The sequence below is a fragment of the Cyprinodon tularosa genome, unplaced genomic scaffold, assembly GCF_016077235.1.
Source record: "Cyprinodon tularosa strain WSP-4 unplaced genomic scaffold, ASM1607723v1 ctg597, whole genome shotgun sequence".
In the NCBI taxonomy this organism is placed as follows: domain Eukaryota; kingdom Metazoa; phylum Chordata; class Actinopteri; order Cyprinodontiformes; family Cyprinodontidae; genus Cyprinodon; species Cyprinodon tularosa.
This window is the reverse complement of record NW_024039337.1, coordinates 464,551-481,714: the sequence shown is the minus strand read 5'-3', so window position 1 is coordinate 481,714 and position 17,164 is coordinate 464,551. Positions and strand designations below refer to the sequence as shown.

Genomic DNA, 17,164 nt, shown 5'->3' with positions numbered 1-17,164 from the left:
CACTTGTGAAAGATATTTGTCTCTGAGAAGTACAAATTTACTTTCATTTGCATCAATATAACACTGAACTTGAAAAGATTCAACAACTTTTTTTTTTTGCTCATTTGCGTTTTAAACAAATGAAGCTGCTTTTAAAATAGCAGTTACTTTAAATGAGAAACTTGCTTTGCACAATCTATTATAAGGTCACTTTGCATGTCCACCTGTACTGAAAGTTGGTACTGAGAGTAACTGGTTGAACTCACTAAGAAGCCTTTAATAAAATAAGCACTAAGGACAATAAGTTAAGCATCGATGCAGGATGAACTCCAATAAACAAGTTGTTTGTTTTCTTTGGTGTTCATCCTTAACAAGAACCAAATCGGGGGAATCTTAGGTTTTTTTTTTTTAAATGAGTAATGTTCAAATATCAAGTTAATGAGGGATTTTTTATTTTTATTTTTTCTGCTGATCTCTAAGATCTATTCATGCATATTATTGTCTGGAAAAATTTCCCTTCTCATCTGTAGTGTTGTACAGTTTTCAATTTTGAAGTCTTGGAGTCCGGAACAGTTTGCTGCTACATCTTCATTCATCCATTACAGGAAGTCCCTTCATGCACTGAAGTACCGCTAAAACCAAGCTATTTTAACCTTTAACATCCAATCAGTTAAATCTGTATCAGATATGGAGATCAATAGCAGTAATTGTCAAGCAATTGCTTGTTGGAATATAAAAATATAAGCAAAATTTTCATCGATTGTTTGTTGTTGTGATTTTGCACGTAATCAAAATATTCCACAGAAAATGTTCGTATTAAGTGGTAAACCGCTGGCTTATAGTTCACAGATTTGGGATCAGTTCTGTGCTCCGGCTAAAAGAGGCAGAGATCCGGCTTCTCCTCTTGCAGCAGGTTGGTGATTGCAGGAAGCTGTGGCTCTGTGGGACACAGCAGAACTATTTGCCATTTCAGCCACTGTCTCCTGACTGCTATGACGACACACAAGCGGGGGAGGATTATGGAGGATCAGCAGGATTTACAGCAAACTGCTGGTCTACATTGTTTCATGCTTCAGTTTGAAGAAAAGTAGACCTAACTTGCACTCACATTTATCCAGCCGTCCCAAATGGAGCTTTATAGGGTCTCCCTCCCTTCCTCCTGCCCCTCCCTGTCCAAACATTGATGGCATGTTTTTGTCTGCTGGGCAGATGCATTGACCTACTTTTTCTAGTCGGCCTGGCACATCTCCCTTCAATCCTCGTCTTCCCCACATGGATCCTGGATTCTCTCCTGAGCTGTTTTTATTTATCTCTGCTGCAGCCTGTAAGGAAGTAAAAGCTTTCCTTAATCTAAAGGAAACTAAATCCTTTCGCTGAAAAGAGCTTGATTTTTTGGGCCTCTTTGTTGCCCTTTCTACCCCACACGTATTTATTCTTCTAACATAAAGGATCTGAAGTATGCAGAGTTTCTCCACTCTACAGAACCCAACTTTACATAATGTAGTAAAAAATTATGCTGAGCTTCAGTCAAAAACGTCACAAGACTTTCCCCTCCCTCTGGACGGGATGGTCAGTGGTAATTAACTCGAGCATCTGGTGTTTTTGAAGCAGCCCTTGTTGTAATAGCGTTGATTTACCTGTTAAATTTTGCATGTCTTTATTTTGTTTTTATTTGTTTGCAAAGAGCAAAAAGCTAACATGGTGTTCCCGTCAGGCGAGTTAAATAGAGCAGCTTATCTGCTCCGGTTAGGTTACCAGCAGCGAGAGTTGCCTTGTAATGCGTTTGATGCATTGTTTCTATGAGTAGGCAGAATTACAAGGTCAGCTTAGGGTGTCAGCCTGCTTAAAAATAAATGTGAGGAAGAGCAGGAACAGGTTGCATGTTGTCATGCTCACTGCCTTTGAAGCCTTGTGTTTACCAGGAAAGCATCCTGCCTGCGAGGGAATGAAAGCACACTTTGCATGCTGTATATCTGGTGATGATAATGATTTACTGCTGTTAGATTTATTATGAACTTGGAGCATCTGTACAGGGTTCCCGCGGGTCCTTAAAAAGTCTTAAAAGGCATTGAATTCTTCAAAATAAAACTAAGGCCTTAATTGGTATTAAAATGTCTTAAATCAGTCTTTCGTAGGTCTTAATTTTTTAAACATAATAATTAGGATTCTTTTTATTACAATTTATTTTTGTAATCTAAATAAAATGTTAAAATTGACAATTTTTTTTTTTTTATATAAAAAAAAAATAACGGCTCGCCATCATTGGTTCCGTCCCGATAGCGGAACCAATAAAAGCGTCGTTGCGGCCGGGACATTTGGGAGATGCACCATTAACTTTTTGTCTGGAAAATCTGAGCAAGTGTAAATGTAACCAAAACTGTCTCCAGCCAAGAGTTTTCTCCATGGATAAAACCAGGGAACATACATGAGGCTCAGTGGATTTAGTGCAAGAAGTCATTCAAGCTCAGAACGATGGGAATTAAGGCAGTGGAGTCGCACATGCGAAGCACGAAACACAAAGCGTCAAAATGGAGTTACAGAGAAACAGCCGGTATTTCTCAGTTTAGTTCCACCCTTGTCTCTGCAACGCCTCCACTTATCACCAAATCAAACATACTAAGAAAACCATACAAAGAAAAATAGCTGCAAAAAAGACTTAGCACTGGTTATGTTGGGGCTTTAAAACTGATTTGTTTTGTTCCCTGCTAAAACAAAGTTTGTGAATTCAGTTAAATAATTGTTCAAATATATCTGTCATTTGTGTGTTTTTAGCTTTCTTCCTGTATGGGAAGCTTTTCATAATTTGAAACATTAGTGCAGTGGTTTATTTTAAAAATAAACCTTTGGGTTAAGTTGTCGCAAGCAGGTTTTTCTTTGGTTTCTTGTGAATTTGGTCTTAAATTTTTATTTCAAGTGGCATTAAAAAGTCTTAAAAAGTCTTGAATTTAACTTGCCTAATGCTGTAGGAACCCTGCTGTAGGTTCGTCGTCTCTGCATCAGCCCACTGGGCTCTTTACAGAAACCCCTGGACTGTTTTTAAAATGCTCCCTGGATCATATTGGTCTCAAAGCCTGCAGGAAGTATCAGGGGCTTTGGCCTGGAACCAGTTCAGCGGAATATTGGGACGCTGCAGCCGGGGAGCCTTTCTTAGCCTTTAGAGTGGAACCTAGAAGCTGAGCGATGTCTTGTTTAAACCTCTAGGCAATTCTCCAGAAGGCCTGGAAATGGGGAGAGAGAGAGTAAGCAGGATGGTATTTGCTTACTGCTGAGTCATGTGTGCATCTCCTTTGATTGGTTCCCTGCTTCTATAACCCCCTCAAAAAATACCTTGTTGATGTGTACATTTCTTTAAAGTTGTGTAAACATCTGGGTTTTAAGCTGAAAGTAGGTCAGTGTGCCCCCATATACGCCCCCAAAGGAGGTGCTCCCAGATTGGCTACTGGTTTTTCCTCTCCACTTCCCTGAGTTTCCACTTTTTTTTTCCTTTTTCCAGGAATGTCAGCTCTCAGGACTTAGTGTTCATTCATGACTACGGAGTTTTAGTAGTCCAATAAACATCCTGTGTCTAGAATGTGGGAGCATTTGATATTTTCAGTCGAAAGTCCATTTTATCTCAGTTTTTGCATGTTTATAATGTAAATGTGAGACTTTGTGACTGAACAGGTCCAGTTAAACTCTGGTGGAAAGACTCCCTTCATTGAATATTTGCATTTATCTTCAGGGAAGTTCATGGATGCTGTATTTTATGATCTGATTGGTGGCCGTTTAAATAATCTATTTATGCAAGTTGGGGAAAGAAAATTCACCTTTGATTTTGGCAGCAAGTGTAAACAGATTAAATTTATCTCATATCTCTTTGGCTTTGTTTAAATGGAAATTGTAGGGAAACAAAAACCCACAGGTTGTGGTTGAGTGATGCTGTAGACTGTAAATCCTCCTTAGAAATATGTTGGCATGCAGGATCCAGCATTTTTGTGGTCACTTCACAACAGCTACACAATTACAGGATGATCTGCTTTAGCCTAAATTCACTTGGCTAAACAATGACTGCTGTTGAGTGGAAGGATGAAATCAGACCTGCATGTTTTAGATTTTTTTTCTACATTTAGTTTTTGTTGGGAAACAAAACTTCCAATCATCAGTGCTCAACATGTTTTAATGTTTAATGTTTGTCGATCTTGTTTTGTTTTTTCCTTTTAAGTTAGAATTATTTTTAGTTTTTATTTTGTTTTACATCTTGTCTCTCTAACTTACAATGGAGTATTAGGGCCAGGCTTGAGATTTTTTTTTTTTATGAGAATAAGGTCATAACATTGCGACAATTTGGTCGTAACGTTTCGAGAATTCGCTCGTAACGTTTCGAGAATTCGCTCGTAACGTTTCGAGAATTCGCTCGTAACGTTTCGAGAATTCGCTCGTAACGTTTCGAGAATTCGCTCGTAAAGTTGCGAGAACTTGGTCGTATAGTTGTGAGAACTCGGTCGTAAAGTTGCGAGAACTCGGTCGTAAAGTTGCGAGAACTCGGTCGCAACGTTGCGAGAACTCTGTCGTAACGTTGCGAGAACTCTGTCGTAACGTTGCGAGAACTCTGTCGTAACGTTGCGAGAACTCTGTCGTAACGTTGCGAGAACTCTGTCGTAACGTTGCGAGAACTCTGTCGTAACGTTGCGAGAACTCTGTCATAACGTTGCGAGAACTCGGTCGTAACGTTGCGAGAACTCGGTCGTAACGTTGCGAGAACTCGGTCGTAACATTTCGGTCGTAACGTTGCAAGAATTCGGACGTAACATTTCGGTCATAACGTTGCAAGAATTCGGACGTAACATTTCGGTCGTAACGTTGCAAGAATTCGGACGTAACATTTCGGTCGTAACGTTGCAAGAATTCGGTCGTAACATTGCGAGAATGAAGTCATCATACCACAACTTCGTTCAGCTTCGAGCTCCAACCAGCAGATGGCAGCCAACCAGTCATCAGTCAAGTCCACTTTGACATCCTGCCCAATTTGATGCTGGTGCTAAAAGATTTCCTTATTTGTAAAACCAGAAAATTATAACTTCATATAATGCCCAACATTAGTTTCATAAAATACAACTTTATTCCCATAATTTTAGGACTGTTCTCTAAATGTTATATCTTTGTTCTCTAAATGTTACCACTTTATTGTCATAATTATCAACTTTATTCTTATGTTACATTATTATTCTCATAATTTTGAGACTTTGTTCTCAAAATAGAAAAAAAAGATCTCTAGCCTGGCCCTAATAGTTGTACTAACTTGCTGTCAGTCTGTTAAATAATAAGAAAATAATAAATAAAGTAGATATTTGAGCTCTTCTGAGTAATAAATATGTAGAACTGGATTTGAATGACAGCTGGAGTTTCCTTATAGTTGCAGAACTTTGTAGTAAATTATTTTAGTTGTGAATATTAATGTTTCCTTCTATGTTTACATAAATTATACAGAATATTAAGGCAGTCCATGCGTGTATCGGCCAACAGGCCCGTCATCAATGTCCCTGCCGGTCTGCATATTCTCAGCAAACAAGAAAATCTATGCCGTTCATAAAATACTGTAAATCAAATAGACCAGTAATTTTTTCTGTATCATTTTGAATCCATGTCTTTTTGTTTTTTCTTTTTTTTACTACTTAGACAATGAAAATACGAGAGACAACTAAATGTATATTAGGGGTGTAGGAAAACATCGATTTGGCCATATATTGTGATTTTCGGCTGCCTGATAATATCGTGCTTTCAGATACTACTATTGAATACAATTAAAAACAAAAACGCTTTTTCTTATAAAAGTGAGGGAAAATGGGCTACCTCTGCACCCTGCACTCAATCTTTTATTTTTATTCATATTTATGTATGTAAATATGTGTGAGAACTTGCAGGCAAAATGTGATTAAAAGCTCCTAATGTAGCTCCTTCTTATTGTTCATCTCTTTAATGTTGATGAGGAAAATGCAAACGGTGAAGGCTGTCTTGTTGAGGGGAAACAGATGGTGGTATCTTATTACTTCTGGGCATGCTTGTTGGTTCTTCTCTCCCCCTTGACAACGAGGGCGACAAGGTGCTAACAAGCGTCTCCATGATGCAGTGATATAAACTGATCACTAACAGAAGGTGGACTTTCTTTTTACCGCGTTTGTAGATATAGTTGCTTCCTTATCTAGTAGGTGTTACTGGATGAACTTTTGCTTTGTTTTTGTTGTATTTTTTATCTACTGGTTTGCTCATCAGGAAATGAGGTCACCGATTTGTCTTGTTTCAGTTCCTGGTTGCTTTATCATGTCCAACCTTTTGGAACTTCTTGCCCTTCCCTTACCCGCTTAGACACTTTAGTTTATTGTGCTTTATGACCCCGGTTATTACAAGAAGTACACTCTACATATAACATATGGCAGCTTTATTTTTTTAGGCTTGGTGTCTGTAAACAGGTTTCCCAGCTGCTTCAGGCCTTATTGGTATAGAGCTATCTGACTTTTAGAAAGCTGGAAGGATTGCTACTGTTATCAAGATCACTTATCAGAGAGGTAGAGAACATAAGGATGATTGATTTACTGAAAGCAGTTGAAGGCAGGATCAGATCAATTGATTATTGAAATATTTGTCAACTAATTTGTTAATTGAATCTTAAATTAGAGTAATGGGTAATGGTATAACCACATGTACCAAAACACGTCTTTCACTAAGAGAATAACCTACTTACAGCCTAATTATTGACAGATTAACTGATTAAATAATCAATAACTGCAGTTAGACAAGCATTAAAACTTTGTGTGGAGCTGGTTCTTCTATTTCTTATTTCTTCATTTAAATGTTTAAGATGATTTGGGGTTTTTTTATGAGAGGCTTCTTAGTTTCGATCTCCTGCTTTGGTGTTAGCATGCTGTTATGCTGCGTACTTGTATTTTAGTTTTTCTAAATAAATCATTTTTTTATTGTTGTATTCCTGATGTTAATTTCTTGCGTTGCTGATCAGCGTCACTCTGTCTGTGTTGCAGGTACCCCAGTCAAGATGTATATTGTTCAGAGCAGAGCTCGTCCGGCTCAGGTCACTCTGCCCAGGAGGGAGACCCCGACAGCCGCGAGCAGGAGCAGGACTCCACACAAAACAAGGTAAAATCTTACTCCCAACCATAAAACCCTTTTACGTCTAATATCCACCGCATATTTCAGAATACACCTCCAATGACAAGACTTTCTCTGTAAGCTGCAATGAAAATAGAGGAGATATTTGGAGAACTTAGCTCTGCTTGTTCAGCTCTTAGATGGTGAAGCAGTATTAATAGTCTGTGCTCATGCTGAGATGAATGAGTCTGCTGAAATCTAAGAGGCTAGTGGGTATTGGAGTTGGGTCTTCCTTCACTATGACCCACTAATCCCTCTCACTGTACCAAAGGAGGAAGGGTAGTTGGAGGCGTTGGGCACCAGTGGTCATAGAGTTCATTAATCCTGGAGCTGATGGAAGGACGACGATCAGCGGCTTAAATGCAGCTATGATAGATATGGTAAATGGTTATATTTTTTAAGGCAGCAAAATGTCACACAATTAAAGCAAAAGTTCAGTCAGCAAGGAACCAATGGATCATTATTTATACCTAAAACTAATACATTTGCAGTGATTTAATGAATTTAGCGTTAATCTGTAAAAAAAAATGAAAATAATAGTTTTCATCGTGATCACTGAGTCTGGGAGCGGCCATTTTTGCCCAAATATAGTAGCCCCTCCCTCCTGCCATCTTCCAGCAGTGACGTCACGGTGCGGTAAGCCTAGCGCCATTCTCCCCCGCTTTACAAGCTAAATCAATGGGAACTACTAGACACATCTGCAATCAACAACAATTATTGAAGATTTCCAGAGGACTTCACCATTGAAATTCACCAGAGCTATAGTGAAACTGACAATGCCCACGTGCATGGCAGCTGGATGCTGGAATACATCGGGTAAAAGTGAAATAAAAGAGTTCTTCCACCTTTCTGATTCCTGATCCTCCACGGACGGGTTGGTCGTTGGATCGCCAACTTGAAGAGGAAGGATTTGCCATCGAACTTCTGGCCAGAGAAAAAACCCGTAATATGTAGCCAACATTTGGAAGAAGAATGTTTTCAAGATGACTTGGATAATAGCGCGTTGTGACAAACACCAGATACAGCACTGGGACTTGATCAACAGCCGATACCGCACTGTGACGTCACTAACCAGTAGGTGGCAGTAGTGTTCTTTGATGAACATGGATGCCTCCAGTAAAGCACATTCACATGAAAATTACTTTTAATTAAAAATATTTATCATTTATTGAACAGGATGGAATTATTTCATATTTAAAGAACTTTCAGAAGTTTGAATTCTACATCTAACTGGACTTTTCCTTCAGTAAGCTGATGTGGAAATGACATGTTTACTGTTTACATTGTATCTCAGTTGTTAGAAAAACAACTTTGTTTTTCCTGTTCATTATCGGCTTCTTCAATTATTCTGCTAAAGCTTTTGGATAATTTTTCAGTTCAGAATTGTTGAGGGGTTTTGAATTCAGATCGAGTCTGTTCAGTAATCTTCCGCTGGATTTCCAAGTGTTAGATTATTATCCAAAGGTCGGCAGCCGTGACTTTGCAGTGGAATCATGGTTAACCTTTACATGATTACATGGATCCTGGTTTGTTGGTATAACAGAGTGTATTTACATCAATATTTAGTGTGTGTTAGAATGTGAATAATCTGTTTAGATTAATTCCAGTACAGGAATGTGCATGTCTGGACGACCCCACTTATTTTTTAGTTCTTTATTAAGAAACCTTCACTTTTTGTTGTTATGCTGCATTTTGCACTATTCTCTTAAAAAGACAGATTTGATTGCAGTTAAACAGAAATTAACCTCATTTTACTCAGTAAAGAAAATAAATCAAAAGTATTTTCCACTTTAGAAACCAATAAGAACAATGTACTTTCTGTAAAATGAGAAGTTAATTTAGTACGTTCACCATAATCTCACTTCGGCCTGAATAAAAAGTGTCCCTCTCTTTATTTCCAGCTGTGATTGATGGAGGGCTTTTTTTCACTATTTTTAAACGCTCACTGTGTTCCCCAGCAGCTTTCTACTCTGCTCAGTCCTTTGGGTATCTTTTGTGGATGTGCCGTTATGTTTTGGGTCTTTGTCGTGTTGCAGGATCCAGATCTGCCTCAGCTGCAGCAAAGCTTAACACACAATTATCAACAGTGTTGTGCTAGTTACTGGAAAAAAAGTAACTAATTACTAGGGGTGTAAATCACACCCATCATGGTGATTCGATTCAGTATCAATCTCCTGACCCAATGATTTGAATATTTTCGATACTCAAGAATACACCACAACTTAATTCGATTAATGGGTTAAATTTTTTTTTTTAACCTTGCAGGCTATCAATGAAAGCTGTAATATTGTCATGCATTTTATTTGAGAAACAACAGCAAATAACAGGAGTAGCACAGCTGCACTCCACCTCGGCCTATAGCAACCTCATTCTCTGAAGAATAATAATGCCTCTGTGTTTATGCGAGTGTGTGTGTGCAAACGGAAAGAGGGTAGGGGCTAAAGGAAGCGAGGTAGGAGGGCAAAATAGGTTTAGCGCCACCGTAGCACGGGAGTCAGAATTACGTCCAGGAGCGAATGGATAAAAATAGACTGGAGGGAAAAAAAAAAACATGAATGGATACTCTTGCGGACGTGTTGATTAGGGTTGTCAAAAGTATCGATACTCAAAAAGACAAAAAAAAGTTGTATCCGCATACAATACTCATTTTCAAATGTATCGATACAGTGCCACCACCAGTGACACCTAAGCAGTCATTAATTTTATGCGCAGATTAGAGGAAAATGCACTTTCTGAACACTGTGTGATTAAATAATTCTGTGCACTTTTTGGTTTCAGACTTTTTTCTGTAACAGGTGCAGCTGCTGAGAATTATTTTTGTTTCTTAACCAGTTTGGCTAGCGTCATTGCTATGTGTGCAAAGCATAGCCAAGGAAGGAACACTTCATTTTAATTTTGTACGTTTTTTTTTATCAACCTTGCTTAATATTGTGCACAGCATACAACCTCAAACTATTGTTTATTGTATTTATTTATTGTATTTTGTTTATTAATGAAAAAATTTCTGTTGAATTTTGGAGTCTTTGTTTTTATCCTTTTGGTATCGAAAATGACATTGAGTATCGAATATTTTACTTAGTATCGGTATAGAGTTGAAAAGTTTAGTATCGTGACAACCCTAGTGTCGATGCGTTAGATCGATGCGTCGATACAAAACGATTATTATTTACACCCCTACTAATTTCTACATAAACTAACTCGGTTACTTTGATTACTTACACCAACAAGTACTTTGTCAATCAAATTTTTTCTTAAAAATGCAAATATTCCTGTTTCTATAACGTGATTTGGTGTTTGGTAAATTTCTACCATTGGTGCTGGTTTCCTTATCAAACCTTACCTTGGAGTTATTTCAAGAGAGGAAATGTAAAATCTAGATCAGCTAACTGACTCTGTGTCCAGCGACAATAATCATTTCACAGTAAATATGTTCTTAATGCTAAGAGGATTTTACCAGGCTAAATAATGGTTCAAATGAAAGAGTAGAAAGATTTAAATATCATGTTTTAGTGAGTTAAAACACAAAATCTGAATTCCTGGACTTTGTAGCATGAAATAAAACACTTAAAGAAAACCTGTTTCTTATTTCAAAGTTATATATTTTAATATCAGCAATAGCAGGAGCCTGCTGCAGATCTTATGGCAACATTGTAGGCCTCATTTGGCCTGTTGTTGTTTGCTCTCTGTAAATGCTCAGTTAGTTTGGTTTATTTTCTTTTTACTAGGGATGCACAATATTGGGATTTTGGCCAATATCCGATATGCCGATATTTTAAAACTCATGTAGCCGATAACCGATATCGATACCGATGTTAAAGCTGGACAAAAATAAGTAGTCATTGAAAATAGCAGTTTTGTTATCCATTTCTGACACTTTGAAAAATAATATACTCAAATATATTTTCATATGCTGATATCAAATTGATTTTTAAAAACACGGTATCGATCTATTTTACTTTCAAAATCTCATGAAATTTCATCGTTCTGTTACAAACTCTCGTGATATTTTGCAAATTCTTGTGAGATTTTTTTAGTAAAATAGATCGATACCGCATCAATATATCAACATATAAAAATATGGCAACATTTGGTGAATTTTCGGGGGATTTCGTAGCATAACGATGACATAGCAATATTTCATTAGTAAAAGAGATTGATATGGTGTTTTTAAATGGCAATATATCAGCATATGAAGATAATGTGATATTTTAATGTATCAATATTTTTTCCCTCGTCTTTAGAAATTTTTAAGTCTGTAAAAAAGAAGTTTTTGAGGAAGAAGTAGTAGTATTTTTTTTGTTTTGTTTTAGACTTTAGAAACTCAGAAGCTGATCAAATATCGGGTTAAATATCGGTGGGGTGGCCGATGTCCGATATTCAGTTTTAAGGCCGATACCGATAGGGGGCCGATTATATTGTGCATCCCTACTTTTTACCAAATGATATAGATTCATTAAAGCTATAGAAGCATTTAAAAATTGGGTCAATTTGTTTGAAACAGCTTGTTTTTACTTTAGTTGAATCCATGTCATTATCTTGTAGAGAATCAAGGGTTCAAATTTATTGACCTTTCAAATAATTGCTTTTATACTTATTGAATATATTTTTTGTTTTTGTTTATCTGGTTTTATCAGTGTTTAACCTTTAGCTTCCACGCAAGCGAAAGGTCTAATTTCCTGAGTGAATACCCGGAAAATAGCTCAATTTCTTACATTGAGTGCTAGTTTCAAATGAATGACTAACATCCCTGTCATTCAAGTTAAAATTGGATTGAGCTGATTTACAGTTCAGACTCTGCAAAGAAATACAATTAGTATTTTTCCTTTTTAAAAGCCCTTCAGTATTATTCATTTTTCCACTCATTTCTTTTACTTTAAAGTCTCTTATGGCATTATAAGTCTGCAAAAAGATAATAGCTCAAAGTCTGGCTAAGCTCAAATGTTTTGAACTTTAGCTTTTACTCCTTATTACTCTGAGACTTCAGCAGAGCAGCTTTGTGTTTATTTGCAGTCGCACATCTAAAAGGGTGATATTTGTAGAGGCAGTTTGGTGCGAGGGCTGAAGAAGGGGAGTGATTGTGAAATCCAGGCACTAACAGGCTGTCACCAGCCCCAGAACATGAGCTTTGTCCATCAACAAAGGCCTCTTTCACATCCAGAAATGCAAATAGTTTCTTCTCTTTGTCGAGTGTTAAGATGATTGATGTTTGCTTGCAAAATGATTGGTTTTCCAATTTCTTTTTTTGCTTCTAGTCTTCATTTAGAAATGTGTCATTTTCACTGTAGGTGGTGGAAGAAAGGTCGGCGCACACCTCGTATGACGTGGGGTTGGAGGCGGAGAGAACAGCACTGGAGAAGCTTGCAAGTGTTCAACATGAACAGGTAGGAAGAAACATGAATGTTTCCACATTACAACAAAATCATCAATTCCTGTAGATACATGTTTTTAAAACTCTGAGCGTTTTCCATCAGAAATAAATGTTTTGGTTGAAAAACAATCAAATGAAATCTAAATCTTCCTGGTAGATCCCGACTTTAACTTTGTGGGGGGAAAAGTACAGCGTAAACACTAGGGCTCCAACTAACCATTATTTTGCAAATTGATTAATCTGTTGATTTATCTTTTCAATTAACAATTTTTGATGCTTGTACAAGTTTAGTTCTGACGCGCAGCTAAAGCATCTTTGCTGCTCGGTGGAAAGTGGGTCTGAAGCGTGTTGGGCGGAGCTACCCTACCCTTTCTTTGCTTGGAACAATGGCAGCTATATTTGCTGTGATCAGTGGATAAAAAGTAGTTTTAATATGTTTTTAAGAGAGAAAGTCCACCTGAAAACGTCATCTGTGCAGTCAGTTCATCAGGATTATGGTCCTGCCTTCAAAAATGATTTCACTGTCGGAGCTGCTCAGACCCCCGTACACCAGCGGTGCGCTGTCACTGAGGATCCCGTTCAACAGCAGCCTCTGGCCCGGTTGCATGTTCGCCGGTTTCCTCTACTGTTCGCGGCTACTGGAAGGCGTCTTCAGGGTTCCAGCGGGTCCTTTAAAAGTCTTAAAAGGCATTGAATTCATTAAAATAAAACTAAGGCCTTGATTGGTATTAAAATGTCTTAAATTAGTCTTTCGTAGGTCTTAATTTTTAAAACATCATTAATAGGATTATTTTGATTACGATTTATTTTTGTAATCTAAATAAAACATTAAAATTGAAATTTTTTTTATTTTTATTGTTTTAAATAACAGATCGCCATTATTGTTTCCGTCCCGATAGCGGAACCAATAAAGCGTTGTTGCGGGGGGGACATTTGGGAGATGCACCATTAACTTTTTGTCTGGAAAATATGATCAAGTGTAAATGTAACCAAAATTGTCTCCAGCCAAGAGTTTTCTCCATGGCTAAAACCAGGGAACATTAATGAGGCTCAGTGGATTTAGTGCAAGAAGTCATTCAAGCTCAGAACGATGGGAATTAAGGCAGTGGAGTCGCACATGCGAAGCACGAAACACAAAGGGTCAAAATGGAGTTGGAGAGAAAAAGCCGGTATTTCTCAGTTTAGTTCCACCCTTGTCTCTGCAACGCCTCCACTTATCACCAAATCAAACATACTAAGAAAACCATACAAAGAAAAATAGCTGCAAAAAAGACTTAGCACTGGTTATGTTGGGGCTTTAAAACGAAAGTTACGTATGTAACTACGGTTCTATGAATCCCGGATGACCGCCAGAGGGCGGTGCTGAAAGCACTGAATGTTCCCTTCGGGCATGCGCAGTTCGAGTAATTATACCAACAGAGTCACACCTGTGACACCGGATGACCACTCAGAAGCTATATAGCCTGGTGTCATCCTTTGCTCTGCTCCTACAGAATCTTCTCGCAAAAGCAAGGATTCTGAGTGACAGAGAAGCTCTGGCGGTCATCCGGGATTCATAGAACCGTAGTTGCATACGTAACTTTCGTTCTATTTCATCCCTACTGACCGCCAGAGGGCGGTGCTGAAAGCACTGAATGACTAATGCCAACGATGTCACAAGGAATCCTGAGCACATACCTCACAGAGGAGGCCCAGCCGAACCTTGTAAAAGGACCTGACCCAGGGGATGAGGGGCAGCCACATTGACACTGTAGAACCTGGTGAAGGTGGTTGGGGAAGCCCATGAAGCAGCAGCACATATAGCTTCCAGCGGAACCCCTCTCAAAGCAGCCCAGGAAGCGGTGACGCTCCTGGTGGAACGTGCTCTCACACAGACTGGCAGGGAGCAGTGACCTGCAGCGTAGGCGTGGCAGATGACACTCACAATCCAATGGGACAGACGCTGTTTAGAAAGAGGACAGCCTAACCTTGGACCCCCATAGCATAGGAAAAGCTGGTCCGAGCGTCTCAGATTGGCGGTGGCTGCAATGTATGCCTCCAACGCTCTTACTGGGCACAACAACTCAGACTCATTCTCAGTTGCACCAGATTGAGGCTGAAACCGAGCCAGCCGCAATGGCTGGTTACGGTGAAAAGGAGACAACACCTTAGGCACAAACGCAGTATTAGGCCACAGGGTAACACCAGAGCCATCTGGATTCCACCTGATACACCTAGGGCTGACAGAAAGAGCATGTAGCTCGCTGACCCTCTTAGCTGAGACGATAGCCATCAGGAAAGCAGTCTTGCAGGAAAGCCACTTGAGTTCTGCTTGTGCCAAAGGCTCGAATGGAGGGTGGCACAGAGCTGTGAGAACCAACGGCAGATCCCAATCTGGGGCTCGTGGGGCTGGCTGCTGGCACAACCTACGAGCACCACGCAGAAAAAGTGAAACCAGTTCATGGCGCCCCACTGTACGGTTGTCAACAGTTCGGTGAAGACATGAAATTGCTGCAACATACACTTTAAGGGTCGAAGGAGAGCGGCCCTTATCAAGGAGAGACTGGAGGAACTCCAAAATAGTGGGCACCGAGCAGGAAACTGGGTTCTCATTGTGGGCAGAGCACCACTGAGAAAAGAGGCGCCATCTGTTAGCATACTGCAGCCGAGTGGAGGAAGCCCTAGCACTCAATACGGTGTGTCTCACGGTGTCTGAACACCCAGTCAGCCTCCCAGGGGCCATGCCCACAGCTGGAGACGTTGAGGGTTGGGGTGCCATATCTGTCCACCCAACTGAGACAGCAGATCCCTCCTTGCTGGAAGACGCCATGGAGTACCGTGACACAGACTCCAAAGCAGCGGAACCACGGCCGCGCTGGCCAGAACGGAGCTACCAGCAACACTCTGTGGCCCTGCTCGAGAACCCTCCGTAGAGTCGGCCAAATCAGTGAGAGGGGTGGAAAGGCATACAGGAGAACCTACGGCCATGGATGAGCCAGTGCATCCTGGCCCAGTGCGCCCGCCATCCCGGTTAGGGAATACCATAGGGGGCAATGGGTCGACTCCTCTGTGGCGAACAGATCTACCTCTGCCTGCCCAAAGAGGTTCCAGATTATGCGCACTACGTCGCGGTGAAGAGACCACTCTCCCGGAGCAGGTGCCTGGCGGGATAGAGAGTCGGCAACCTGGTTCTGCCGTCCTGGCAGATACGCTGCGCGCAGGGTACACAGACGGGGAAACGCCCATTCCAGGAGATCCCTCGACACCTTCAAGAGACGTGCTGACCTGGTGCCACCTTGGTGGTTTATATGATAAACAACAGAGGTGTTGTCTGTCCGAATCATCACGTGCCTTCCCTCTAGGTGGGGCAGAAGGCACCTGAGGGCCATGTGCACAGCCCGCAGCTCCAGCACATTTATGTGTTCGGTGCGCTCCCTTGGGTCCCAGAGACCCCGAACAGCTCTGTGGTGCCGTGTGGCAACCAGCCCATGAGGCTGGCATCCGTGGTGACCACCTCCCTTCGACACACTACTAGCCCCATTGGAACACCACTGGACAAAAGGGTCCCGTCTCGCCAAGGAGCTAGGGCATGGAGGCAGCTCCTGGTCACCATTAGCCTGCGATGCCTGTGCAGCCTGGCGTCTAGGCGAAAGCTGTTGAGCCATCGCTGCAAAGGACGCAGAAGGAGCAGCCCTAAGGGCACGACACGAGTGACTGATGTCAGTTTGCCCAGCATTCACAGGAAGATGATGTAGGGAAACTCCCTGCCCAGTCTGAATCGACGGACAAGCTGGAGTATGTCGTCCACCCTGTGAACAGATGGACGGGCCATCATGGTAGCAGAGTCCAGATGCATCCCAAGAAAGGTGGTTGTCTGAGATGGAACAAGACAACTCTTTGCCAAGTTGACTTTGAGGCCTAACAGTGACACATGAAGTAGAAGCTGGGACGTATCCCGAGAGGCAGCTACCTGAGAGGGAGCACAAAGAAGCCAATCGTCCAGGTATGGCAGAATCCTGACTCCGGAGGCCTGTAGAGGAGAGTGGGCTGCTTTCACGCATCGAGTAAACACCCTCGGGGAAAGGGAGAGCCCGAATGGGAGCACCCGGAATTGCCAATGGCGCCCCCGATAGGCAAACCTGAGAAAACGGCGATGTTCTGCCGCAATAGGCACGTGAAAGTAGGCGTCTGTCAGATCTACTGATGTAAACCAATCTCCCGCCACAATGGTCTGAAGGACCTCTGTTATGGTGAGCATGTGGAAGGGAAGGACCTTCAGGTACCGATTCAGTCCCCTTAGATCTAAAATGGGGCGAAAACCGCCGGTCTTCTTGGCCACAAGGAAGTATGTGGAGTAGAAGCCTCTGGGTTGCCGCAGAGGATCTACAGACTCGATTGCCCCCTTGCCCAGGAGGGCGGAAAGCTCCTGGTCTAGTGCCTGAGATTTCACCGGGTCTGTGATGACAGTCATCTTGACCCGGTGTGAGAGGGGGGGCCGCCGTCGGAACTGGAGCCTGTAGCCATTGGTTAAGGTGGCAACCACCCATGGATCTACGGCATGAGCAGCCCAGAAATTCAGCTGCTGATGGGAAAAATGTCCGACGGCTGGCCCGGTGGCATCATCTTCTATCCCCACGGCCCCTGGGGGCTCTGGGGGGAGGGCGTCCCGGATTTGAGGCCCGGGTCTGTCTAACAGGG

General features: G+C 41.2%; 1 protein-coding gene across 4 annotated transcripts in view; it reads left to right on the top strand.

Annotated features, from left to right (window-relative positions):
- Window positions 1–17,164, top strand: part of suco (SUN domain containing ossification factor) — a 64,661-nt gene that overhangs the window by 10,829 nt on the left and 36,668 nt on the right. For all 4 annotated transcript variants that reach the window (XM_038306909.1, XM_038306908.1, XM_038306911.1 and 1 more), the window contains exons 2-3: window positions 6,993–7,107; window positions 12,405–12,500. In XM_038306909.1, coding sequence (XP_038162837.1) covers window positions 6,993–7,107; window positions 12,405–12,500 — 211 coding nt within the window. The remainder of the gene's footprint in view (window positions 1–6,992; window positions 7,108–12,404; window positions 12,501–17,164) is intronic.